At 40.7% G+C, this 27,255-nt stretch overlaps 1 protein-coding gene across 2 annotated transcripts; it reads right to left on the bottom strand.

Annotated features, from left to right (window-relative positions):
- Nucleotides 1–1,549: 1,549 nt before the first annotated feature.
- On the bottom strand, nucleotides 1,550–24,906 carry slbp (stem-loop histone mRNA binding protein). 2 transcript variants are annotated; one of them, XM_063045111.1, is made up of 8 exons: nucleotides 24,775–24,906; nucleotides 22,134–22,289; nucleotides 8,483–8,590; nucleotides 7,514–7,576; nucleotides 6,826–6,960; nucleotides 4,321–4,470; nucleotides 3,987–4,104; nucleotides 1,550–2,445 (listed from the first exon to the last, which is right to left on the bottom strand). In XM_063045111.1, the coding sequence occupies exons 1-8, from the start codon at nucleotides 24,822–24,824 to the stop codon at nucleotides 2,335–2,337; spliced, it is 891 nt and encodes a 296-aa protein (XP_062901181.1). In that variant the 5' UTR covers nucleotides 24,825–24,906; the 3' UTR covers nucleotides 1,550–2,334. The 2 variants fall into 2 exon arrangements, with proteins under 2 accessions (XP_062901181.1, XP_062901180.1); XM_063045110.1 differs by lacking the exon at nucleotides 24,775–24,906 and adding an exon at nucleotides 23,176–23,309.
- Nucleotides 24,907–27,255: the final 2,349 nt, after the last annotated feature.

Genomic DNA, 27,255 nt, shown 5'->3' with positions numbered 1-27,255 from the left:
GGAGGAAAGATGTGCTAGGTGGTGAGATCCTGTTAGAGGCAGCAGAAGTTTCAGAGAATTATGTGCTGGATACGGAGGCTGTTGGGGGTGGTAGGTGAGGACAAGAGGAACCCTATCCCCGGTAGGGTGGCAGGAGGATGGGGTAAGAGCAGATGTGCGTGAAAGTTAAGGGATGTGCTTGAGGGCAGCATTGATGATGGAGGAAGGGAAGCCTCTTTTATCTCCTTTGTTCTAGAATTGAAAGCCTCATCCTGAGTAGATGTGGCAGACGGAAGAATTGGGAGAAGGGGATGGCATTTTTACAAGTAACAGGGTGGGACAAGGGTATAGTCCAGGTAGCTGTGAGTCCATGGGTTTATAAGAGATATCGGTGGAAAAGCTGTCTTCAGAGATAGAGGCAGCGAGATCGTAAAAGGGGAGGGAGGTGTTGGAAATGGACCAGGTAAATCTGAGGGCAAGGTGGAAGTTGGAGGCAAAGTGGATGAAGTCAACAAGTTCAGCATGGTTGCAGGAAGTGGCACCAATGTAGTCGTTGATGTAGCGCAGGAAAAGTGCAGAATGTTCACCAGTGTAGGCTTGGAACATACTGTTCCACGTAGCCAACAAACAGGCAGGCCTAGCCGGGGACCCATGCAAGTACCCATAGCCTGAAATGTCGATTGTACTCTTTTCCTAGATGCTGCCTGGCCTGCTGAGTTCCTCCAGCACTTTGTGTGTTTCTTGGTTTTCCAGCATCTGCAGATTTTCTCTTATTTGTGAGTACATTTAAAAGATGGGGGAGGGGAGAGAGGAATACAAGGTTCCTCCGACCTGAATGTGGCCTCATTATGACATTAGAGGAGGCCATGGATTGACATTTCAGAATGGGAATGGGAAGTGGAATTAAAATGGTTGGCCACTGGGAGATCCCATTTCTTCTGGCACACCTACGCTCCATCCACTGGGAAAACCAGTGGCCACTCATTTTAATTCCACTTCCCATTCCAATATATCAATCCATGGCCTCCTCTACTGTCCTGATGAGGCCACACTCAGGTTGGAGGAACACCGTATATTCCATCAGGGTAGCCTTCAACCTGATGGCATGAACATTGATATCCGCTTTTCCCTCTCTCACCTCATCTCCTTGCCTCCTTCTGGTGCTTCTCCATTTTCGATCTTCCATGGCCTTCTGTCCTCTCCTATCAGACATCCCCTTCTCCAGTCCTGTATCTTTCACCAATCAACTTCCCAGCCCTTTACTTCATCCCTCCCAGTCACTTGTCACCTCATTTCTCTCTCGCTCTCTCCCCTCCCCACCTTTAAAATCTATTCATCTTTTATTCTCTTTGGCCCAAAACGTCAACAGTACTCCCCCCCCCCCCACCACCAAATGCTGCCTGGCATGCTGAGTTCCTCCAGCATTTTGTGTCCAAGAGACATGCTATATCACACAACATTTCTAAAATGCATAATTATGCTTATTTAAACACTGCTGTGCATTTTAAACTGATGTTATATATTAAAGACGACACGTGATAAACAGACTGCGAGACTTTTGCTATTTCAAATAAGCCAAGTTTTATTGCTGTTTTAAAAATCTAGACAAAAATATTTCAATATTTAACTGGAATTTTACCACACAGAGCAAATTGTGAGAAATACAAAATAAAAACACAAGATTGATAGTGTCTCAACCAGCAATTGGCCTTTATGCATATTTAAACAGGTCTGCTGAAACACTACTAACAATATAAATTGGCATAGACCAAAACATGACAAAGTATTAACTTTATACAATCTCAAAATGGTAAAAGTAATTAACAATCAAGTTTGATTCAGCAAGCTGATAGCTGTAAGATTAAAACATTAAATTGAGAAATCTTGCAAGATGCAAAGTAACTTCAACACTTCAGAAATCCATGGTCATTCTTAAGGCATAAGAGTCCATAATCCCATGCAGCAGAATCTTTACAACTACTTCTTCCCCATCCAGCAGAGCCATTCAGAAACAACCAGGTTTTGTTACAAAGCATTGTTGATCATGAAGCTTTTAAGAATGTTCAACTGACCATCCAGTGCTGTAATTCCCTCACCATAAATCTGCACTTAGGTGAGAACAGTCAAGTCAACACAAGTAACACAAATGTAAGAGTAAGCCGTAAGCAAATAATATCAACTGCTTTGTTCACAGCAGACCTACCGATTTGATGGTGGCCGAAAAGCTAGACTGCACATTATCAACAAGTCTACACAATGTGACATTTATTATGGAATGAAAAACATTAAACTCCTCATGAGATTACCACACTTTATGTCGAACTGTTCAAAGCAAGCTCCTCAATGGAGTAGCCATTAGTTTAACCAAGAATCAGCTGCATCAGTTTCACCCAAACAAGCTTGTAAATCAAATTCCTTGGCTGTAGAAGACACAAACTCGCCGGTCATTGAAGTCGAACCAGCCACCTAAAATAAAGTTGAAACATTGAGACATTAAGTGAAAGTGAAAATATTCAGTTGGAGCATCTTCAAGTCAAAACAGATCTTCGCTGAACACTGTGAACCGGAGTACAGCCCTACAGCTACAGAGACAGTATTCCTAACACTGGTTCCCATGCTTTGCATTTTCTTAAAGTAAAAAGATATACGAAGAGCATGTGACAAAAAAAACTGAAAGACTGACCGAAAAAGTAACTCGTTCAAAGCAAAGATCTATATTCTATGAGCAGAGTAAATATTAACCATTTTGTGCCAATAATTAGTTACACACCACAATCAGTGGATGGATACACTTTGAGGTGCTCTGGTTCAACTTTCTCTTTGTGGAGAGGCAAGAAATTTTGCACCCTAGAAACACAGGTGACTGGTAGGTGAAGTCAGCAATCCTAAGGAGACATGAATTAGCAAACAGCCAACCTCAATTTCCTTCCTGCCAAATTCAAAGAGTACACTAATTTGAGTGAAAAGATACCCAAAAACAGACAAACAATAGAATTACGCTTTTCTACAGTGGTTTGATCAGCTTAAGTCGCAAAACTCTAAGCCAGTAGAGTAAAAGGTGCGAATTATTCAAAACTATACTGCAATATATTTGTTTAAATCTGTTGAGTGCCAAAACGCCTCTCTGACCATGCCATTGGCTATCTGTTCTAATGACCCCTTATTTAATAACCAAAGAACCAGAATTCATTCCACAATTAAAAAGAGTGCCACAGTAATGAAAGTCATCATAAATGTATTAGTTTGTCCTGTTAGCCCAAACTCTTCAATTACCCATTGGTTTAAAAAAAAAGTACATAATGTAGTTACGCAAACACAAGGAAATCTGCAGATGCTGGAATTTCAAGCAACACACATAAAAGTTGTTGGTGAACGCAGCAGGCCAGGCAGCATCTCTAGGAAGAGGTACAGTCGACGTTTCGGGCTGAGACCCTTCGTCAGGACTAACTGAAGGAAGAGCTAGTAAGAGATTTGAAAGTGGGAGTGGGAGGGGGAGGGAGAGGTCCAAAATGATAGGAGAAGACAGGAGGGGGAGGGATAGAGCCAAGAGCTGGACAGTTGATTGGCAAAAGGGATATGAGAGGATCATGGGATGGGAGGCCTAGGGAGAAAGAAAGGGGGAGGGGGGAAGCCCAGGGGATGGGCACCTCCCCCTTGTACCCCATCCATTATTGCCCATCCTCTGGGCTCCCCCGCCCTTTCTTTCTCCCTAGGCCTCCCATCCCATGATCCTCTCATATCCCTTTTGCCAATCAACTGTCCAGCTCTTGGCTCCATCCCTCCCCCTCCTGTCTTCTCCTATCATTTTGGATCTCCCCCTCCCCCTCTCAAATCTCTTACTAGCTCTTCCTTCAGTTAGTCCTGACGAAGGGGCTTAGCCCGAAACGTCGACTGTTCCTCTTTCTAGAGATGCTGCCTGGCCTGCTGTGTTCACCAGCAACTTTTATGTGTGTTACATAGTGTAGTTTATCACATTGCACTTCATTCTTGGGTTTAGAGATACATACCTGAGGAGATGGTGCTCGTGTGTTGCTGGGAGTACATCCACTTTCATCATGTGAACTTGCCCGACTTCCATTTGAGCAGTTAACAGATTCTGTTTCCATATCAAAATCAAATTCTGTCCTACAGGGAACAAGAATTTAATGTAATTTAAATTCTATACACTTTTAAAATGTTACTGCATACCACAAAAGTTAAAATTCAATTTTAATTCCTCCTTATTTTACTTGAGTTTATTTTATTTCTATTAGAAATACACAATTCAATTCTAAATCCGAAAATGGCAAAAAAATGTCTCAACTCAATTATTTGATAATCTGTACAAATTATTGCACATACACTGCTTGTAAACCACTGCCTTCTTCTGCAGGTGGATCCCAGGCATGAAGTGCAATTCTCCATAACCTAATTTGCTGATCCCAGGATCTACGACTGAACTTCTTAAATTTGTTTGGAGTCCGGGGGTGAACACCTGGCTTTCGAAGATGCCTGAAAGAAAGAATTTAATGCTGTTTAATTTCATTCATTGACTAGTCCTGCATGCATCCAATCAAAATCTAATCCAGGTAAAACCAATCATTTTACTAGACAGTGAACAATGCTGTACCCGCTCATTACTATCATGTACAAATTGATGACAAATTTTACTCACGTGACTCAAACTTGTCACAATGGAAAGCTGTCTCAAAACCTTGCAATATCATCCAAAAATGAAATAAACATCTGTTTGTCAAGAGCATTCATCTCTACGTTTCCATATTGCTTTCAATCTCTATCCCCGTTAAGTTTTGAACCTCCTCAAATTCCCGGAATAGAATTCATTCGAACAATTTTCCTTGTTCATCGAACCTTTAACTGCCACAACTTCCAAGATGCAATTCTCTTTGCTCAAGGCCCTTCTGGACTTATAAGAATCTCAATCAGTATTATTACCATTTCTTAATTTATACCCAATTCCTCTTTATTACAGAACATAAACAGTTTCATCAGCACAAACACCAGAGATTCTACAAATGCTAGAAATCCAGAGTAACACTATTCATGTTCAAGAAAATTCTGGAAGAACTCAAGTGGATCAGGCAACCATCTATGGAGAGGAATAAACAGTTGACATTTCGAGCAGAGACTCTACATCAGTTTCATTAAGTTATTTACATACATGAAACAATCATACATGAATAATAATTATTCCCCAGTCAACAGCATTCATTTAAACCCTACTTCAGACACCAGCACACACAAAAAAAAAATAAGGAAGGACCTTTTACTAAGCTTGAGGGGGCAAGAGATGCGAGTAACTGGTAGAATGATTAGCTAGGGGATAGGTTTCCACATAGAAGATACCACAACTTAATACCTGAAAGACTGACAGAGGCCCTCATGATGCTTAAGCAGTTCTTGGATGTGTACTTGAAGAGCCATGGTAATAGACAGAAGGTAGGATTAGGTGGTCCTTGATTCAGTATCACAATAGTCTGAATTAGCCTCCGGTACAGGGGTACAAGCTGAAGAAAATTGTGTTTCCTTCTCTAAACTCATTGTGTAGCTGCCCACAAGATCTACAAATTCAGAAAGTAGCAACCATGGTTCCAGCAAAAATATTCATATCCAAAATATCTGGAAATTTGAGCAAAAAAAAAAAAAAAATCTGCTGGAAGAACTCAGTAGGGTGAACAGCATCTGTAGGGGAAGGAGTTGCTATTTCAGGACAAGACCCTGCATCATGACAGAATGGAGAAAAAGATAGCGGGTATAAAGAGAAGAGGGATGAGACAGGAGGTAGTAGGTCATAGGTAGACCAAGGTGAGGGGTGGAAAGAGAGATGCAAGGTATGATAGGCAGTCTATTCTCTCCTTTGGAATTTTTGCTCAAATCATGGTCACGAAACTTAATCATTAGCTATTCAAAATGCTAACAAACCCCTGAACTTCTCATCCAAATACATACACAGGTCAATGGTCAATATATCAAAACAGGACAGTTTTCACAGACACAAGAAATAGATATCATTACGACAAAGATTGTACCAACAGAATGGCAGGGAGGGCTGTTATTCAAATCTTCACAGGTAAAATTTATTCTGCAAAATGATAAAGGCTCAAGACAAACTCCAGCTGCAAATTCCAATGTATGCAAGGGAAAGGATTCCTTCAACTGAGTACTGGCGCAAGTTGTGCTCAAAATTAGCTAACTAATGTGAATAACATGCACAAAATGCTGGAGGAACTTAGCAAGTTAGGCAGCAACTATGGAGTCAAATAAATGGTCGATGCTTTGAATCGCAACTCTTCATCAGGACTGGAAAAGGAGGCAGAATCCAGAATAAGGTGGTGGTGGAGGGGGAAGGAGAGTAGATGAAACAAAAAAATAAATAAATAATCGGGGAGGTAATAGGTGGAAGGAGCTGAAGGAGGAATCTAAATAGGCAAGGACAGTGGACCATGGAAAAAGGAGGGCCACCACAGTGACATGATGGGCAAGTAAGAAGGGTGAGAGGGGGACCAGACTGGGGAATGGAAATACGGTGTTTATAATGTAAATAACATTAGCTTGCAAAAAAAACTGCTAATGGTACATATGGGAACTAGCACTTTTGACTAATTACTCCATTGGGCTCAAGCCAAAATAGCACACAAGTACAGAGTTTAAATTAGTGTCTACTATTGGGTAATACTTTACATCTTCCGCACTCTGAATTAGTTTCTTCTGGCAGACTGCACTGTGCAGCTGAGCCCAAAATAGTTTCAATGCACTTGTACTGATTCAGACCTAACTCAGAGCAAATAGAAGAGAGAGCCACCAACAGCAAAACTATCAGACAGAAGATATCTCTTGTGCACTTACTTCGGAACTTCCCGAATGAATCGATCATATGCAATGGTATTTTTTCCATAGTTAATTTGTTTTTGCCTTCTCATCAATACCACTTCATCAGTTTCAAGTTCAGATGGTGCAAGTGATTCCCGGGAGCCGCTGGAACTGAAATAAAGTACTTTAGGAATTAAGCAATTATTTTCCGTTCTGCTCTGGCTTATGGTAGAAGAAAATCTTCACAGATAAGCTACTCATTTAGTTTGCCAATATAAACCATTCATTAATTGCCTAAAATGGTCATATTTAAATTCCCATATCTGAATACATTATACTTGAAGTATTAACATGGCATGTAGCAGCACACACACAAAAAAGATCAACTGCTCAGCGACAACTATTGTAGGTGGAGATGAAACTACTAGAAAATAGTCAAGCCAACTAGATTCTCGCACCAGCCACAAGAGAAAGCTACGCGCATTATCTATACTTCACTGTACACTGCAGTAAACTGGAGGCATTCATAGCCCCAAATTAGAAAGGAATCATAGTATTGCTGGCCATTCAATGTCTCCGAAAATACAACCCATCCAACACATTCTCATGAAAAAAAGCGAGTCTAACAATGTAACTAGGAAAGCTTGTAAAGAGGAATAGGGCAGGAGCACAAAATTTTACTTGCAACTATTTATTTTCAAATCCTTGGAAACACTAGATATACCTTTCAGATGAGTAATCCCTCTCAGGGTCGTTAAAATCATTAAGCAAGAGTCGCCTTTTATATCTGGAAAGGAAAACATAAATTGACAATAAAAATTTAGGTTTTAATAATGTTTTAAAAAAAGTCAATAAAAATACCTCAGCTAACCACGACAACAGAAAAGAGCTCAACATTTGATGCTCTCACACCTTTAACTGCTGAACGTTTTTGAATCGGAGAAAAGAGAACATTTAACTAATGAATCACAGCTTTAGATAAACAAGGAGCAGCAAAAAGATCAACACATTCAAATACGTTTAAAAGCAAAGATACAATACTGCCCTCCCCAACCCTCTTTTTTCCGACACCTGATCAAGCTTTTGCTATACTTAGGGGTTAGGAAAGCTGTTGAGTAAATCTGAAGTAAACATAGCATGGAAAGGTTTAAGTGACACGGCTTAGAATCTGGGAAGAGAAATTTAAAACTAGATGCCAGAAACCTGACAGCATGTAGTGCCAAACACTCAGGAAGTCAAGTAGCAAAATGGAAAGTTCCAGAGTTTTCTGCTTTTTACACTTAGGAAAAGTAGTCTGCTTTTAGAAGTACGCCAATAAAACAATACCAGCAAGAAAACCAGCCAGTTTGCAGTAGGCCAAACAAATCCAAAAAAAATGTTGTCATTGTTCAATCATAACAAAAAGGGCTTGTTAAGCAAGGTAACCAGATTATGATGAGACATCTCAAACCAGTCCTGGAATGTGCCTGAGATTAATTATTCTACTTGAGTTCCTACTATACAATGAGAGAAATGTATCATCAATATTTTTATCTGTTAAGTAAAAACGTGTTATATAGACATTAATACAAAATGCACAGGAATGCTTCAATAGTAATGATTAACAGCTTCCTTTACAAATATATACAAGGAAAATATATATATTTTTTTAAACAGAGCATTCCAAAATGGAAAGTCAACTTAGCACACAAACCTCTTCAAATCCCGATAAACAGTTTGCCTTGTGGCCTCATCTTCTACTGCTGTACCCCAATCTGCAGCACATCGGGGAGCTGGTCCATCACTGTCTGGTGTTGTGAAACTGCAAGATAATTTTATCATTGTCTATTTTAATAACAGATTTTTGTAACATGATCCTGCCTTCACATTCATTAATTATCAAAGTTTATTCAATACAGCATTTGAGCATCAGTCAGGATTCCACTGTAGAAAAAGATCAGCTCAGATACAAAACTGGCCTAAGGAATATATGGGAACACAGACGAGTACAGCATAGTACAGGCCCACAATGTTGTGCCAACCTTTCAAACTAGATATGTAATAGGACTGTGTTAAAATGTTTAATCTACCACTGTTAGAGATACAGTGCTCTGCTTACTCTTTCTACTCATCACAAAATGTGTCTGGTCATCCTATTCTGCAAACACTTCAGCTATTAGCCCATTATCCATTGGTCACACAGGAATCATGTTGACTAATGGATAATTATATTATGATTTATTTTAATGTAGCAATAAAAACTACACAATTTTTATTTGTCAGTATTAGAAATATGGGGGAAAGAAAACTATCAGTATTATGCCACACCTGTAGCAGATTCCTTGCTTCTATAGTGCTCTGCAAAAGTCTTAGTCACCCTAGATCTTTTTTAATATAAATTGTTTTCGTTTTTGTCTTTTCCATTAGTATATCAGTAGAAAAGAGCAAATTTTAGACTTCCAAACATTCATTTTCCAAGAAATTAAATGTTAAGAGAATCTTTTGCATTTTGTTAAAAGAAAGTAACTTATTAAGTAATAGAATCACAAAGAGAAAATCTGCAGATGCTGGAAATCAAAGCAACACACAAAATGCTGGAGGAACTCAGCAGGCCAGGCAGCATCTATAGAAAAGAGTACAGTCAAAGTTTTGGGCCAAGACCCTTCAGCAGTCCTGCTGAGTTCCTCCATCATTTTGTGTGAGATGTTAAGTAATTGAACGCTTTTCAAACAAAAACTTGATTACTTTGTAGGTATGTAACCCAGTGCATGATTAAACAGATCCATGCCATAATGAGTTGAATGAACTAAACAGATTAAATGAACAGAAATGTGTATAGAAGGAATCAAACTATATCAACAAGGACTCTCTCAAGAAGAAATTTCATGGCAGACGGGGGGTTTCAAGATGTGCTGTCCAAGCTCTTCTGAAGCACAAAGAAACAGGCACGGTTGAGGACCAGAAATGCAGTGGTTGGCTATGGAATCTGAACGCAACATACGACAGATACATCAAACTGATGTCTCTTTTAAATCAGAAGTCCAGCACCGCTATCAGCTCCGATCTTACAGAAATCACAGCAACTAAGTACACCCTCTACAGTCCAGAGAAGCCTGGTCAGAAGTGGTCTTCATGGAAGAGTTGCTGCCAAACCGCCATTCATCTGAAGTGGAAACAAAGCCAAAAGACCTGCCTATGCACAAAAACACAAGGACCAGAGTGCTGAGCGACGGCACAAGTGCTCTGGACAGCTGGGTCGAAATTTGAAATTATTGGCTCACACAGGAGGCCTTCTGTCAGTAGAAGAGTTGGAGAGCACCACATGGATGAGTATCTGCAGCCAACAGTGAAGCACGGCAGATTCCCTGCAGGTTTGGAACTGCATTTCTGCAAATGGAGTTGGTGATCTGGTCAGAATTAATGGAATCCTCAATGCTGAGAAAATACAGCCATCTATCATGCAATACTTCCAGGCGTCTGATCAGTCTCAACTTCATTCTACAGCAGGGCAATGACCCCAAACACACAGCCAATGCAATGAAAAACTCTATTCAGTGAAAAGAACAAAGAGCTCTGCAACAGATGATATGGCCTCCAAAAAGCCCCGATCATGGATGTCTGAGATTACCTAGAGGAACAAAAGCAAGCAAGACAGCCAAACTCCTCAGAAAAACTATGGCAAGTTCTCCATGATGCTTGGAACAATCTACCAGCCAATTTTCTTGTAAAACAGTGTACCCAAGAGAACTGATGCACTTTTAAATGCAAAGGATGGTCACACCAAATATTGATTTGATTTAGTTCTTTTTACCATCTACTGCTCTTAGTTTTTTTTGATATTTAGAAACTTTTCATTATTTTTGAAAGTATCTTCACTTTACATTAGTGTCTTAACTTTTGCACAGTACTGTACAGGAGCTTATTTTTACAATCCATATTTTGTTTTAACCATATAGAGAATTTATTCCCAGACTAGGGACAGGATTAATTATGCAAATAAATGGGATCTCAATTTTTGGTAAACAATCAGGAAGATTGAAATGAAATTTAGGTCTTAAAAACTTTGAATTAATTTAAGTTTACCTGTTCATCGTCATCTCATCAGGATGCAATGAAATTCTTGGTCACATGAAATTTAGAGCAAGAGTAATGATAATAATAAATATAACAATAAAAGTAATGATGAGCACAAAGCAGCAATAGGGTGCAAAGGTAGCAGTGCGAACAGAAACGATGAAGTAACGATAACAGAATAACCAAGAAAAGTAGATTTAAGAGTATGTGAAGGAGAAAGCACCACTGAGAGAGTGACTGGTTCAGAAGACTAATGGCAATGGAGAAAAAGCTGCTCTTAAATATGGACACTTGGGCTTTTAAGCTCCTGCATCATCTCCCAGAAGGTAGAAGACAGGGGACCCATCAGAAACATTAAGCTTAGGTAAGCAATCTTTCTTGGTTTTATCACTACTGACTTAAGACTTGTACAAAAGTGGACAAAGATTTGAAGCAATAAAAGACATGTTATTGTGAGATGGTGGCAATAACATGGTTAGTTTTATCACTGACTGCATGTGTACACAGAACTACCTTTGCATTGTAAACCATTGTGCCAACTCATTTATTTCAGATTAGTAGACATCTATTCCAGTACAGTTGCCGACTAAATCAGCCATCTTCAAAAACAGTGCAACTCAAACACTTGTTTTCCTTCAGTGGTTGCAGTATCATAGCAATCCCTGTTCTAAGTCAACTGGGACTTAAGACAGTATTTTTTAAAATATAAATCACAGGGTTAAATAAACCAGCTACAGGAATACAAGGGGCATTCATCTTAACACAAAAATAGGAGTGAAGAGATTTTTGCAATTTGTCTCATTGCATTGGAAAAGAACTTTCAAATCTTGTCATACACCATCCTGCACATTCTGTATTTTACCCAATTCTCAGCTTAATTAACGACACATTTAGTATCACCTCGGCCCACTGATACTTAAGCAGTCCTGTGTACCCCAATCAACACATTTATTCCTTCCACCACTGACATACACAGTGGCTGCAGTGTCTACAAAAAAAACACTGTATATGGAGAAAACAACCAGTTGCAGGTTCCTGTCCACGCTGCACACCATCCTCATGAGAAACTGTCTCACCAGTCCTTCAGTTGCTGGATCTAAAAGGTCTAGAGTTTCCTATTAACAGAAATGTGAGAGTACTGTGGCAATTCAAGACAGCAGCTCAATACTGCCTTCAAGAAAATAAGGAGTGAGTAAAAGTGACCATGCCCTGCCCATGGTAGTCAGATCCTCGAGAGATTCAACCTCTTAAAAGATGTTCTGACATCAGCCCCCAACACAAATGTCACATGATCACCACATGCTGCAGTAATTCACACAAGTGCAGTTTTATTCTCCCTTTCAAAGCATGCACAAAAGGCACTGAGCTCATCTGGTAATGGAGCACCACCGCCATTCATGTTAGGTTTCATCTTATAGGACAGTGGTCCCTAACCACCAGGCCGAGGACCAGTACCGGGCCGCGAGGAAATGATATGATTTGGTGATATGAAATGATGAGTCAGCTGCACCTTTCCTCATTCCCTGGCACGCCCACTGTTGGAACTTGAATGCACACAAGGTCATTACCCACGCGTCATCCATATCAGCGCGGGAATATCATCAACTCCTCGAGCTTGCAAATGATGGCGGGCTGAAAAGTATGTTTGACATAACATCTCTGCCGGCATTCTGGATCAAAGTCAAGGCTGAATATCCTGAGATAGCACTGAAAACGTTGCTTCCATTTCCAACATCATATCTCTGTAAAGCGGGCTTTTCTACAATAAATGCAATGAAAACTAAATTGCGGAATAGACTGGACACAAGGAACCCCCTTCTAATATCACTGTCTCCAATCACCCCTCGATGGGACCGTCTTGTTGCAGGGAAACAAGCCCAGGGCTCCCACTGATTCAGCGATATTGGTGTGTTGCAATGATTTTATATGTTCATACGGAGAAAATATGCACTGTGTGTTTAATATTAAGTTCGTTAGATAAACCCTTTAAGAAACGAAATTGAGTGTATTAGCCACTTATAAGTGACTTAGTTGACTTATCACCTATATTCCGGTCGTGATTAACACCCCCCACCACCGGTCGGCTCATCCGCAAGAATATTGTCAATATTAAACCAGTCCACAGTGCAAAAAAGGTTGGGGACCCCTGTTACAGGAAGTAATGACCTGCAAACCCTGCCGGAACTGATGGGCATCCAATTCCATTTCTACCTTCAACTGGAATATTTTTTTTAAACTATTAAAATAGCCTTCTGTAGGTTGTACCTGGGCTACTTGTACAGCTCTGGTCACAGGTTTTGAATGCCACAGATTTAGCCCTCAGCAAACTACGAACCTCCCTGAAGGCACACACTCATCCACGTCTTGATGAAGTCGGAGACAACTGTGGCATATTCAAATTCAAAAAATGAGTCCACTCCATTGATTCAAAGCAGCCCTGTAAGCATTTCGCCACCTCCCTTAACCATACTCTCTTGATCTTCACCACTGCTGCTATGGTCCTTAGTCTCTACCTGTATGTTGACAGTATAAATACAGTTAGGTGATCACATTTTCCCAAGTATGGGTATGGGATGGCATGGTAAGCATTCTTGATGGTGGCATAATAGTGGTGAAGTGTGTTGGCTCCTTTGGTCCTACAGGTGATGTGTTGGTGGTAGTTGTTCAGGGACTTTTTCAAGCTGGCCTGGTTGAAATACCCCACAATGACAGGGAAGGCATCCAGGAGTACTGTTTCGTGACCACTGATTACAGTGCTCAACTCTTCCAGTGTCTGCCCGACATTGACCTGAGGTGGAATTTACACCGCCACCAGGATGATAGCAGAAATCTCCCTTTGCAGACAAAATGGACAATATTTGAGTGCCAGATGTTCTTGGCTGGTTGAGCAGGACTGAGATATAACCACGATGAATTAACCATAAAGCATAGTCCATCTTTCCTACCTTTAAAAGACAAGACAGTTGAAAGAGACTTTTCTTCTATAAACTCCTATCAGTCTAGCCCTTTCTTTTGTGCTCAAAATTCTCTGATGATGCATTCCATTTCCCTCACTTACTCTTTAGTCATGTGCTCATCCTTCTCAGGCACTTCTTCGGGTTCAGGGATGACCTACTTCAACAATGTAGAGACTTTCGAAGTGATTAGTAAGCATCTTGCAGGACAAGAACTACAAACTTCATTAGAAAAGGAATGGGTGGGTTTTAGCTTGAATTGCTGTACACTTTTCCATTGTGGCTTGGCATCCACTTGTCCCTAGGAGATTAAGTAAAAGGACCTGCCCAGGTACTTCCCCAACAGAGTGAATGTGTTCAACTAAAGGATCCTCATACGTCAGCAAGGATGGCACATTGCATTTAAATTTCACGGGGAGGTTTGGGAGCTGATGTTCTTGTGGCATCTTGTATGGGGATAGATGGGTTTGAGGAGTGGGGGTGGGTTGATGATCATGTTGCCATTCTTTTTGTTAATGTGGGAAGGGGTTGCTATTTCTCTTTGAACTAACTTCCATTGCTTTGTTTTGTGGCTATCTGGAGAAAAACAATCTCAAGAGATGTATACTGCATACACGTTTGTTAATAAATGAACCTTTGAAGGGTTGTGTATTCAGGAAATCTCTTGCCTAGATCAAGTTTACCTCAGACACCTGCCTTCCCATTGGGACTGGCTTATTATGATTTCAGCCTCTGCATTGCTTTTCCATCAGACCAACATTCCCAATGAAATAATTTGCCTATCCAACTCATGGCAACTTTTTATTACTTGTTGCTTTGAAATTTGTCAACATCTCTTACTACACATCGCAGAGCTGCTACTGCCAGGTTTGTAACCTTGGCCTTTGGACATTTTCCTTCCTGATGTGAAAGTTGATGGCAGTTTGCTTCAATGGCATCCAGCCTTGCTGAAAGGACCTTTCATAGACTGACATTGACACACTTACAAAATGAAACACCAGAGGCGCTTGCTAAGTCAGGAAGTGGTATTACCCCCAGCACAGCTTGGACTGTGTTGGTCATTGATATCAACGACACATGTTTCAATATTTCGATATACAAGTGACAAATGAAGCTAATCTTTATCTTTTCATGCCTAGCATCCACCAAATTCTGGCTGGAAATTGGAATCTGACTGTGGCATGGCCTAATGTGAAATAAACTACTACTTCAAGCACAGAAGTCATCTGTGAGGCTGGGATTAGTGCAGAGGTGCGAGACTCAGTATATACCCTGATGTGCAGAGTTCAAAGTACATTTATTATCAATGGAGAGCATATAGAATTTTGAGATTCACCTTCTTGCACCCTTCTTGCCACAAAACAAAAAGACACAACAGAATTCACAAAAAAAATGCAAACAATCATAGAACATGAACCAGACTCCCTGAATCTAAGTCCACAGGAAACTAGCCAGTTCAGTGTTTCAGCCGGTCCAGGAGCCTGATGGCTGCAGTCACACCTACATAGTCAGCATTCAGCACCTAAGTAAAGTCTCCAGGAGTAGTGAGTGAACACTGGCTGATTGTCCTCCCTTGGCCTTGACATTTTAATCTTTATAATATGGCCCAGCACTTAAATAGGCCAAATATCAGATCGTTATCCACCGTCTGGCCCAGGCTCTCAATCCAGCACCAAGTCTGCTCCAACAAAAGCCACAGCAGCAGTACCTGCATTCTCGAAAGTCCAGCTTGCTGAATATTTCAGGATAGCACAAAAATGTCAGGTTGTACAGATGATTCAAAAGCATACCTCCCAGCAGGAAGTTACAGGTTGAGGATTTCAGTGACTATAGTTTCAAAAAAGTATATTTAGTAGAATCATTAGTTTTGTTTGTTATATTCAGAGTCATCGTGTCTCACCAGCGCCACTTTCATTAAACAAAACAAAATTCAGCTTGAGTGGCTGGATGAACACTCAATTCCAGACCATAAGTTTCCAAGTTCAGGCCCACTGCAGAACAAAAACCCACAACTCTACCAACATTCCAGTTGGAGGTGCCATCTCTGATCCCAGCTGAGTGCAAGTTTCAATAGCACTGCAGTGCTCCAGTTAATACTTATACCATGAAGAAAAAAAAACAGAAACAAAAAAAACTGCTTTTTAATGAGGGCCTGCTTATTGGATTTTAGTTACCTAATTTTTTTTTAACACTATAGTATTTCAATTAGTAATTTACTTGCTGCAAAGAATTTTAGAATTTAGAGAAGTTAATTCAAAGTCTTCTATTTTTGACTAAGCACAACAGGCTGAGGTGAGGTGAGGTGAGGTGAGATGATGTGTAGATGCATTATTAAGCAGTCCTATTAAAACTGAAGATAAGAGACCAGTAGATAAACTCTGATTGGAATCACAGTTGACACAAAGGAAGATCACAGTGGTTATGTTCCCCTGATTTAGTTGCTATTTTATTTCTAACTGCTTTCTTTTAGGTTTGCGCTTTTCTTGATTGCTTATTATTGCGTTGTTAAGTAATTAACCTTCCACATCAAACATTTTTACATTGTTTGTACATTTCATTTAGTTGCTATTAGTTAGAAGCACATTGTTAGAAGTGAAAGGAATTTTAACTATAATTTGAATCAATTTTCAGTGAGTATGCCAAGAAGTAATGTCCTTACTTACTGTCGCAAACAACAGGAATTCTGCAGATGCTGGAAATTCAAGCAACACACATCAAAGTTGCTGGTGAACACAGCAGGCCAAGCAGCATCTATAGGAAGAGGCACAGTCGACGTTTCAGGCCGAGACCCTTTGTCAGGACTAACTGAAGGAAGAGTGAGTAAGGGATTTGAAAGCTGGAGGGGGAGGGGGAGACCCAAAATGATAGGAGAAGACAGGAGGGGGAGGGATGGAGCCGAGAGCTGGACAGGTGATAGGCAAAAGGGGATACGAGAGGATCATGGGACAGGAGGTCCGGGAAGAAAGACAGGGGGGGGGGGTGACCCAGAGGATGGGCAAGAGGTATATTCAGAGGGAGAAAAAGGAGAGAGAGAGAGAATGTGTGCATAAAAATGAGTAACAGATGGGGTACGAGGGGGAGGTGGGGCCTTAGCGGAAGTTAGAGAAGTCGATGTTCATGCCATCAGGTTGGAGGCTACCCAGACGGAATATAAGGTGTTGTTCCTCCAACCCGAGTGTGGCTTCATCTTTACAGTAGAGGAGGCCGTGGATAGACATGTCAGAATGGGAATGGGAATGGGATGTGGAATTGTGGCCACACATTTTAATTCCACATCCCATTCCCATTCTGACATGTCTATCCACGGCCTCCTCTACTGTAAAGATGAAGCCACACTCGGGTTGGAGGAACAACACCTTGTATTCCGTCTGGGTAGCCTCCAACCTGATGGCATGAACATCGACTTCTCTAACTTCCGCTAAGGCCCCACCTCCCCCTCGTACCCCATCTGTTACTCATTTTTATGCACACATTCTTTCTCTCACTCCTTTTTCTCCCTCTGTCTCTCTGAATATACCTCTTGCCCATCCTCTGGGTCACCCCCACCCCCCTTGTCTTTCTTCCCGGACCTCCTGACCCATGATCCTCTCGTATCCCCTTTTGCCTATCACCTGTCCAGCTCTCGGCTCCATCCCTCCCCCTCCTGTCTTCTCCCATCATTTTGCATCTCCCCTTCCCCCTCCAGCTTTCAAATCTCTTACTCACTCTTCCTTCAGTTAGTCCTGACAAAGGGTCTCGGCCTGAAACGTCGACTGTGCCTCTTCCTATAGATGCTGCTTGGCCTGCTGCGTTCACCAGCAACTTTGATGTGTGTTCCTTACTTACTGTAATACTTTGGTGAACAAAACCACCTTCAAAATATGATTATGCTGGAAATGGAGTTTACCTGTCTGCCTAGCTCAAGAAAAATGGAGAAAACTGAGCGAGGACAGAATAGTGGTTTTGAAGCCAAACACCTTAGATCAGGACAGCCTGCCACGAAGCCATTCAACAGACAAGAGTCCTAGGGCTAATCATCTTCAGTTTCTGCATTCATAACCTTCCTTACCAGGATTACCTTCAGGCAACTGCAGTCTATGAACTCAACACCATCAAGATGGACTAGCAATTTTCCCCCAGTAATACCCATGTACTATTTACTTACTAAAACGGTCTAGTAACGTCTGAATATTTCTAGGTTATACTGAATTTAGTGTTCATCCAAATTTAGCTCAGTATATGAACATATATCTGACTAAAGAATTAGATACAAATCAATGTTTTTTCTTTAAAATATGACTCCTCCACCAAGATTCTAGATGTCTATAAGGAGTACTTCAACAAGCGAGGCTATCCATTGTAATCAGGGTAGACATAGTGGAGCAGAGGGCAGCATTCAAATAAAAACTGATGCATTACAGAAAGTTCATCCCACCAAGGAGAAGGTTGGAAATTGTGAACAGGAGCAACAAATAATGGGCAAAAAAAAATGCAAACAGCTAAAACCAATATAAGTTATGGTGACCAGAACTATTTGCCGTACAGCAGATAACAAAACATCCCACAAATTTTACAAAAGGGATTGTTTAAAAAGCCTACAATGTCAATGGAAACCAATAAGGATATTTGTACAACAATTAGAAATAAGTTGACTAAAACTAACAAGAGCCCTTTAAGAAACATTAATTCAAAAGACTAATGAAGTGAACATCAAATAATTACTTGTATCACCAACTTGGGGGGGGGGGAGAGGGGGGGAGACAAGATCTTGAGAGGGTCATTTAGCCAGTTTGAAGTTGGCCGATATCTACCCCAGAATCAGAGATGACCTAAACTCAGCAATGCCTTCCTGTCTCACTCCTGAATGTACAGATACAAGCTTCAAACAGTCAGGCAACGATTAATATTAGATCAACTGTTAACTTCCTCCAAGCACTTCTTTTGAAAAAAAACATTGTGAGAAATAACGGCATCACAAAAGATCACCAGCCAATCACAAGGTTGTCCTAACAGGCTCAAGCAGCTAAACGTCCCATATTGTTCTCCAATGTTGACTTTATACAGTTGCAAGAGAAAGTTTGAGAACCCTTTGTAATTATCTGGTTTTCTGCATTAATTACTCATAAAATGTGGTCTAAGCTTCATTCAAGTCACAATAATAAACAAACACAATCTGCCTAAACTAATAAATAGCACTTGAACAATTGTACTTTTCAGGTCTTTATTTAACACACTGTTTAATCAGTCCAGGCAGGAATCCTTGTATTTAATAACTGATAGAACCTCCTTAAGCACCAATAACCTCCACCAAACATTTCATGTAGCTGCTGATCAGACTTGCACAACAGCGAGGAGGAAGTCTGGACCATTTCTCCATACAAAACTCTTTCTGATCATCAATATTTCTGGGATACCTTGCATGAACAGCCCTTTAGGGTCATGCCACAACATCTCAATTAGGTTAAGGTCTGGACCCTGATTTGCCCATTCTGAAACATGAATTTTCTTCTTTATAATCCATTCTGTTGCTGATTTTAAGCTTCAGGTGATGGACCACTACCCTGACATTCTCCCATAAAATGTCTGATACAAGTTTGCATTCATTGTTCCCTCAACGAGTGTAAACTGTCCAGGCCCTGAGGCAGCAAACCAGCCCCAAATCATGATGTTCCTTTCACCATGCTTAACAGTTGAGATGACAGTTCAGTGTTGATGTGCAGTGCCCTTTTCCCTCCAAATATAGCAGCATGCATTTCTGCCACAAAGTTCAACCTTTGTCTCATCTGTCCACAGAGCATTGCCCCAGAAACGTTGTGGAACATCCAGGTGGTCTTTTGCAAACTTGAAACGTGCAGCAACGTTTTTTTTATTTGGAGACCAGTGGTTTCCTACATGGTGTCCTTCCATAAATACCATTCTTCTTCAATGTTTTTCTTATAGTGGACACATGAAAAAAGGCTTTAGCAAATTCTAGTGATTTCTGCAGGTCTTTTGCTGCTACCCTTGGGTTCTTTTTCACCTCCTTCAGCATTGCACGTTGTGCTTTTGGCAGGACATCCACTCCTAGAGAGAGTACTGCATTTCCTCCATTTGTAGACAATTTCCCTTACTGTGGACTGATGAACACTCAGGTCTTTAGAAATGCTTTTGTAACTTTCCCCAACTTCATGCATCTCTACAATTCTTCTAAGGTCCTCTGAAAGTTGTTTTGATCAAGACATGGTGCACATAAACAGATCTTTCTTGAGAAGCGCATGCTTTGTCAGTAACCCGATTTGTGTGTATGTATATATTACAAACCCCATTTCCAGAAAGGTTGGGATATTTTCCAAAATGCAATAAAAACAAAAATCTGTGGTATGTTATTTCACGTGAACCTTTATTTAACTGACAAAAGTACAAAGAGAAGATTTTCAATAGTTTTACTGACCAACTTAATTGTATTTTGTAAACATACACAAATTTAGAATTTGATGGCTGCAACACACTCAACAAAAGTTGGGACAGAGGCATGTTTACCATTGCGTTACATCACCTTTCCTTTTTAATAACACTTTTTAATCGTTTTGGAACTGAGGATACTAATTGTAGTAGATTTGCAATTGGAAATTTTGTCCATTCTTGCTTGATACAAAACTTCAGCTGCTCAACAGTCCATGGTCTCCGTTGTCTGATTCTCCTCTTCATGATGCGCTATATATTTTCAATAGGAGACAGATCTGGACTGGCAGCAGGCCAGTCAATCACATGCGCTCTGTGTCTACAAAGCCACGCTACTGTAGCCCATACAAAATGCGGTCTGGCATTGTCCTGCTGAAATAAGCATGGATGTCCCAGGAAGAGACGTCGCCTTGATGGTAACATATTTCTCTCTAAAATCCTAATATACGCCTCAGAGTCAATGGTACCTTCACATACATGCAACTCACCCATGCCTTGGGCACTGATGCACCCCCATACCATCACAGATGCTGGCTTTTGCACCTTTCGCTGATAACAATCTGGATGGTCGTTTTCATCTTTGGCACGGAGAACTCGATGCCTGTTTTTTCCAAAAACTAGCTGAAATGTAGACTCATCCGACCACAGCATACGGTTCCACAGTCTTTCGGCCCATCTGAGATGAACTCAGGCCCAGAGAACTCGCTGGCATTTCTGCATAGAGTTGATGTATGGCTTCCTCCTTGCGTAATATAGTTTCAAGTTGCATTTCTGGATGCAGCGACGGACTGCATTAAGTGACAATGGTTTTCCAAAGTACTCCCGAGCCCAGGTGGCTATAATTGTCACAGTAGCATGACAGTTTCTTAGGCAGTGCCGCCTGAGGATCACACACATTCAACAGTGGCTTCCAATCTTGCCCTTTATGCACTGAGATGTCTCTGAATTCTCTGAATCTTTTCACAATATTATGTACTGTAGATGTCGAAAGACCTAAATTCTCTGCAATCTTGCGTTGAGAAATGTTCCTTTTGAACTAACAATTCTCTCAGGAATTTTGACACAAAGGGGCGAGCCACGACCCATCCTTGCTTGCAAAGACTGAGCCTTTTTCCCAGTCATGATACCTCACCTGCTACCAATTAGCCTGCTTAATGTGGAGTCTTCCAAACCGGTATTACTTGAATATTCTGTGCATTTTCCAATCCTATTTTAACTCTGTCCCAACTTTTGTTCAGTGTGTTGCAGCCATCAAACTCTAAATTTGTGTATGTTTACAAAATACAATTAAGTTGGTCAGTAAAACTATTGAAAATCTTTTCTTTGTACTTTTGTCAGTTAAATAAAGGTTCACGTGAATTAACATCACAGATTTTTGTTTTTATTGCATTTTGGAAAATATCCCAACCTTTCTGGAAATGGGGTTTGTGTGTGCATATATGTATATAAAACCTAGACTGTGATTGTGTAAATTGTGTACTCAGTATTAACAGGAAGTAAATGTTTGTATATTACTAGTTCAGACAGATTGTGCTAGTCTATCACTGTAACCCCATTTTATCAGAAATTAATGTAGAAAACCAGGTAATTACAAAAGAGCCCAAACATTTTCTTGCAACTGTAGTAGTCCTACTGAAACCTCTAAGAGCCAAGGAGACGCCTCTGGCAACAGAGGCAAGATTTGTTAATCAATCGATTATCCTGTCATTAATGAGTTATTGCAAGGACTTCCCACATACAAACTGGCCTTTTCTTTATATGCACCACAGCAGACTACACTTCAAAAGTAGTTTGTTATTGCAAAATACACTGGAATTTCCTTGAGTTGTAAAAGGTGCTATACAAATGAAAAAAGACTACACCCTTCATCACAGCCCTCTTCCAAGAACTTCTAAAATACGTAATTGAGAGGCTAACCTAGAAATCCGACCATCCAGCCAATCAGAACTGTCTGCAGTGCAGTCTCTGAGATCATCATCAAACACAGTAGAATCCAAGTCGTCCACTTTGCGTAGTTTACCATCTGCACCGCGCTTCCTCCCAACAGACCAGCGACATGGTGGTAGCTTTTTCCTAGGAAAGAGAAAGAAATAAAACACTCGACAAATCAATCAAAGCAAGACTGGAGAACAAAGGCTAAATGCAGCAGAACACACTCATTTCACATATTTTGTAACTGGAAAAATAGACCAAACAAAACTGGATTTATCTTCACAAAATCAGAGCTTTACAATGAATTTTATTGTAAAATTGAAGAGAGAAAGACCAGGGAAGCTACTTGCAGCAAACTTTGCAGTCAATAGTACAAGCATCAGCAAATCCCTCACCATCAGTACCTATGTAGTAAGTCACTACCAATAAAATTCAACTGAATGAGCCACTTACATAGTGTGACTAGAAGAGCAGGTTACTCACCAGGGGAAGGAAGCAAATAACTCACTTTCTGAATTTCAAAGCTTTTCCACCAATACATGACACTCAAATTAGTAGTGTAATGGAAAATAGCCTCCAATTGCTATCAGTAATACTCTAAAAAAATTAAGTGTAAGAAAATGAATGAACTGAATTAATGAAAGAGAAATATTGCTTGGCAGATCTGTTTTGGGAGGCTGTAATTAGCAAAACAAGGCATCTTGATAACATGCAAGATATGATTACGATTACAGCATTTTCCATGAGGGAATAATAATCTGGTGCAAATTGAAGATAAACTGACAGATGGTATACCCATTTAATCAGTGAAAGATTAAAAAGTCTGGGTGTTCACTGGAACCTGATATCCTCATTCTTGGATCCCCAATGGCTTAAATTTTGCAAGCAATTAACATCAAAAAATAACAGTAGCTTTTTCAGCTTTTTAGGTCAACTCTACCATTCAGTACATTTATGGTGGATCATCTATTTCAGATCCCATTTCTGCTTCGCCCCATTTTCTTTTAACATTAAGAAATATACTTACCTTCTGACCAAAAAGAGAATATTTAGTTTCCACTGCCTTTTGTGGTTGAGAATTTCACAGATGCATGGTGTAATCACCATCTTCTCAGTTCCAAATGACACACATCAAATCCTGAAGTTTTATCCCCTGGATCTGGACTTCCCTGCCATGAGGAACATCCTCCATGTAATCTATTTAGCACTGTTAGAATTTTATAGGTTTCTGAATTTGCCTTTCATTCTTGCAATTTTCATTATCAACCCTCCCCCCCCCCCCCCACCCACCCAGAGCTACAGCAAGATATTCTTCATTTCCCATGCTCAGGTCGTTCTTACAACAAAGCCCAACATATTTTCAGGAAGGCAAACAATATGTAAGAGGATTTCAACATGAGTTTAGAGACATCTTGTTCCAAGTATATACAGCCTTAGTACGACCACATCTGGAATTTCCTGGAACAAAAATGAAACTGAAGGAACTCAACGAAACCCAAAATGTCAGCCACCCTTTTGCCTCCCGGAGCTGCTTCACTCGCCTGCCATCCGACATCTGCAAAATTACTACATTTGACAGGGTCAAAGAAGGGATGTCCAGAAAGGGTGGGGGAGTGGGAGACACAGAGAGAGACAGAGAAGTTTCAGAATAAAGGAGAGCGCCAACCAGGAATGAGATAAAGGGAAAAAAATATTGCAGCCAGATGGTGTTGAAGCTTTGAAATGCTCTACCCGAGGGATTATGGAGACCCAATAGCAGCATATTCAAGACAAAAGTTTTCCTTTTACATTTTTAACATGAAGGAAACAAAGAATGTAGTTCATGGAGGAAAACAACACTGACGTAAAAGAATAATCATTATGTTGTTGAACCGCCATCGCAAGTAGGCAAATAACTTAAACCACTTTTTTTTAAACTTATGTTCTCGATTAAGACAGGATTGACGGGGTTGGGATACAAAAGTCGGCTCCAATCAAATTCTTCTGACAAAACTTCACTTAGCGAGAGAAGCAAATACCTTTCCCCAGGCATTTTGGTACACACGTTTACTCCAAACTATGATCTGATGCTATATTTAGATTATAGGCACATAGATTTATAACTTCATACACATCAAATCGATTATGCTTAGGACACCAACGTTCACTGCAACGTAATGCTATTGAAGATAACATTAAACTTTAATAAAAGTGCCTCATCCTGCAGCCGCAGTGTTGAGTTGTCGAGTACCCTAGCCGTAGTGTTGAGGGGTGGTGGGCACAAGGGCAGGGTGTTGGGAAAGAGGGCGTGAAGGCTGCTATTGTTGGGGTGTGGGGTCGGAGGGCTGGTGGGCACCACAGCCCCTTGTGTTGAGTTGGACGGTACTCCAAAGCGGGAGTACTAGGCTGAAGGGTGGAAAGACACGCATATTAGGTGTGGGATCGGAGGGTACCCCGACCACAGTGTTGGGTTGGAGCGTGGGACGGTACCCCAGCCGCACTGGCTCCAGTTTCCCGCCCCTTAACCGCGCCATCTATTCAAACTAGCGCCAAGGCCTGGCTCCGCCTGCTCACCACAACTTTCCTATCGTCGGCCCTAACCCTCGACAACCGTTGTATTCCCTCCACCCCGGGCTACAGCCAGTACCTGAGCCGCTCGTCCCCTCCGGCAGCCGAGGCCGGACTCCGGTACGACATGTCCACGTCCCTTTAAGGAGCAGCAGCGCGGGGACAATGGCGCGAGCCCAGAACTCTTCGGAGTGCGCACGCGCGCCCGCCCGACTACGTCACAATACACCTGACGTCTCCAGCACCGCGCCAATTCCAAAACTACGGGGCTGGGTAGAGATGTGAGTGGAACACAGCCTGCAGCGTATTGGTGCAACCGCCACATGTCCATTCACTGCAACACAAGGCGTAGGTTATTGTTCCTGTCGTCTTGGTCACTTCTTTTTTTTTGGTTTTTGATTATAATATCAAATTTTCAAGCTTACGTGGTTTGATTTTTTTTCTCTATTTTTCACTTTAGCATAAACCCCTCCCTTAAATGGTTCATTGGAAGTTCTTTTCATTTTGGTTTTTCATTAATTTCTTTGCAGTGTTTTGTTCCTGTTGTTGCGTGAATGAAGTCACTGAAGGAAAGTATTGTCACAAGTACAACGCAGCTGATTTATTCAACAAAACAAAGTACAGCAAGAATCATGTGGAGACACTCTCCAGTCGATAAATCTGCCTGACCCAACGTATCCCCTTACTCACTTTTCCTTCAGTTGGTCCTCATGAAGGGTCTCGGCCTGAAATGTCGACTGCACCTCTTCCTAGAGATGCTGCCTGGCCTGCTGCGTTCACCAGCAACTTTTATGTGTGTTGCTTGAATTTCCAGCATCTGCAGAATTCCTGTTGTATCCTGGCTCGATATTTTATGTGCTAACCACCAAAGAACAATTCCATATTTACAAAATGTGGACAATGCTTTCTTTGAAACTACATACAACATTCACACCTCCCAATTCACATCCACACCCCAGACATCTAAATGAATTTTTATCAGCATTGCCTGGTTTGGGATTCACAGCTTTTAGAAACCCATTGTTCAGAGCTGCACTCCAAACTAAAACTAAACCCACAATACATTTTCAGATGTGAAGACTGGTAGCCAAGGTCAATTGCTAAATGTATCTGCCCTAACCCAAAATTGCTCTAACAGTTTCAATCATTTATTCTGCTTGCTATAACTGATTTATGCCCTTCTCCCAACAATGCAGTGAAATAAAATTTCACCAACAAATTAATTTACCTTCTAATCCAAATTATAGATGTCATTGCTGGAAAGTTAATCACATTCATCATTGAGTCAGTTCATTTGCAGATGCAAGCTTTATTCCAGCACAGAGAAAGATACAGAAAAAAAAGTGCAGACAAATGCTGCAAGTCAACATTTCAGGTTGAGCCATGACATTGTGCTCTCAACCCAAAACATTTCCTTACACTTCTTGCCTCTGCCAATGCTGCTTGGCCTATAGAGTTCTTTCAGGGCTTTTTTGTACCGGATTCCAGCAAGTTCAGCCTAGTTTAATCTTCATTCATAACAATGCTCATTCTCAAATGAAGTACTGAGGATTCTAATTAATTGAGACACATGGAAATAGTTAAAGAGGTACTGTATAAGAAAAGACAAACTACCATTTAACTGAGTAACAAGTTTGTATTTAAATGAAATACAGAATAAATTAGAACACTGTGAATACTACTACAGCACTATAAAACCGTTATCGACGGAAGAATTTACCCAGTGTATATGTACACTGCTGCACTCTTTTGATCACTGTAAATGAACAAAATCAGCGCACACACCTAATGTAGATAACAGATTGGCTTCATAAAATGCCTCTGATAGAATCTTCCAAATCTTCATTTTCATTGTAACATTTAAGATAATTGTTGATACCTTCAAATACTTTTAGCTGAAGTAGCGAAATCATTTCATTTTCACTCCCGGCTATTTTTAGCATCTGCAAGCCCGAATTCTTGAAATCGCAGTGAGCAAAAGTGTTCTGAATTGTCTTACTGTTTATTTCTCACCAGATATTAGTAACAAAAATCAGTGCTTTTAGAACACTTGTGAATGAAACTGCCACTATTTAAAAACTGTTCACTGTAAGCAGAATGTAGTTTCTAATGACTACACAAGTGCATGTGTCTAAGGCTAGTTAGAAACTGTTCGGCAACAGTCTACTGCCACAATTAAGCAGCATGGGGTCCCAAATAATTGAAGCGAATCTTTCCTATTTTCTCGAATAGTCTTTGTTCTTCAAGAATTGTTCCAAATAACGGGCTGCTCTGATTAACCAATGGCCAAATTCAAAGTTCAATGTAAATTTATTATCAACGTATACAACCCTGAGGTTCCTTTCTTATGAGCAATCACAGTAAACACAAAAGAATCAAGGAAAGCCAATGCCCAAATGGGCAGAAAATAACCAATATGCAAAAAAACAAATTGTCCTTGAAAGTGAGTCCAGTTCAGTGGGAACAATACAGAGATGGGGTGAATGAAGTTAACCCCTCTGGTTTAAGATGACTGAGGGGTAATAACTGTTCCTGAACCTGGTGTTGCTGGTCCTGAGGA

This window comes from Mobula hypostoma, chromosome 4 (assembly GCF_963921235.1).
Source record: "Mobula hypostoma chromosome 4, sMobHyp1.1, whole genome shotgun sequence".
NCBI classification, from domain to species: Eukaryota; Metazoa; Chordata; class Chondrichthyes; order Myliobatiformes; family Myliobatidae; genus Mobula; species Mobula hypostoma.
This window is presented reverse-complemented; position numbering and strand designations above follow the sequence as displayed.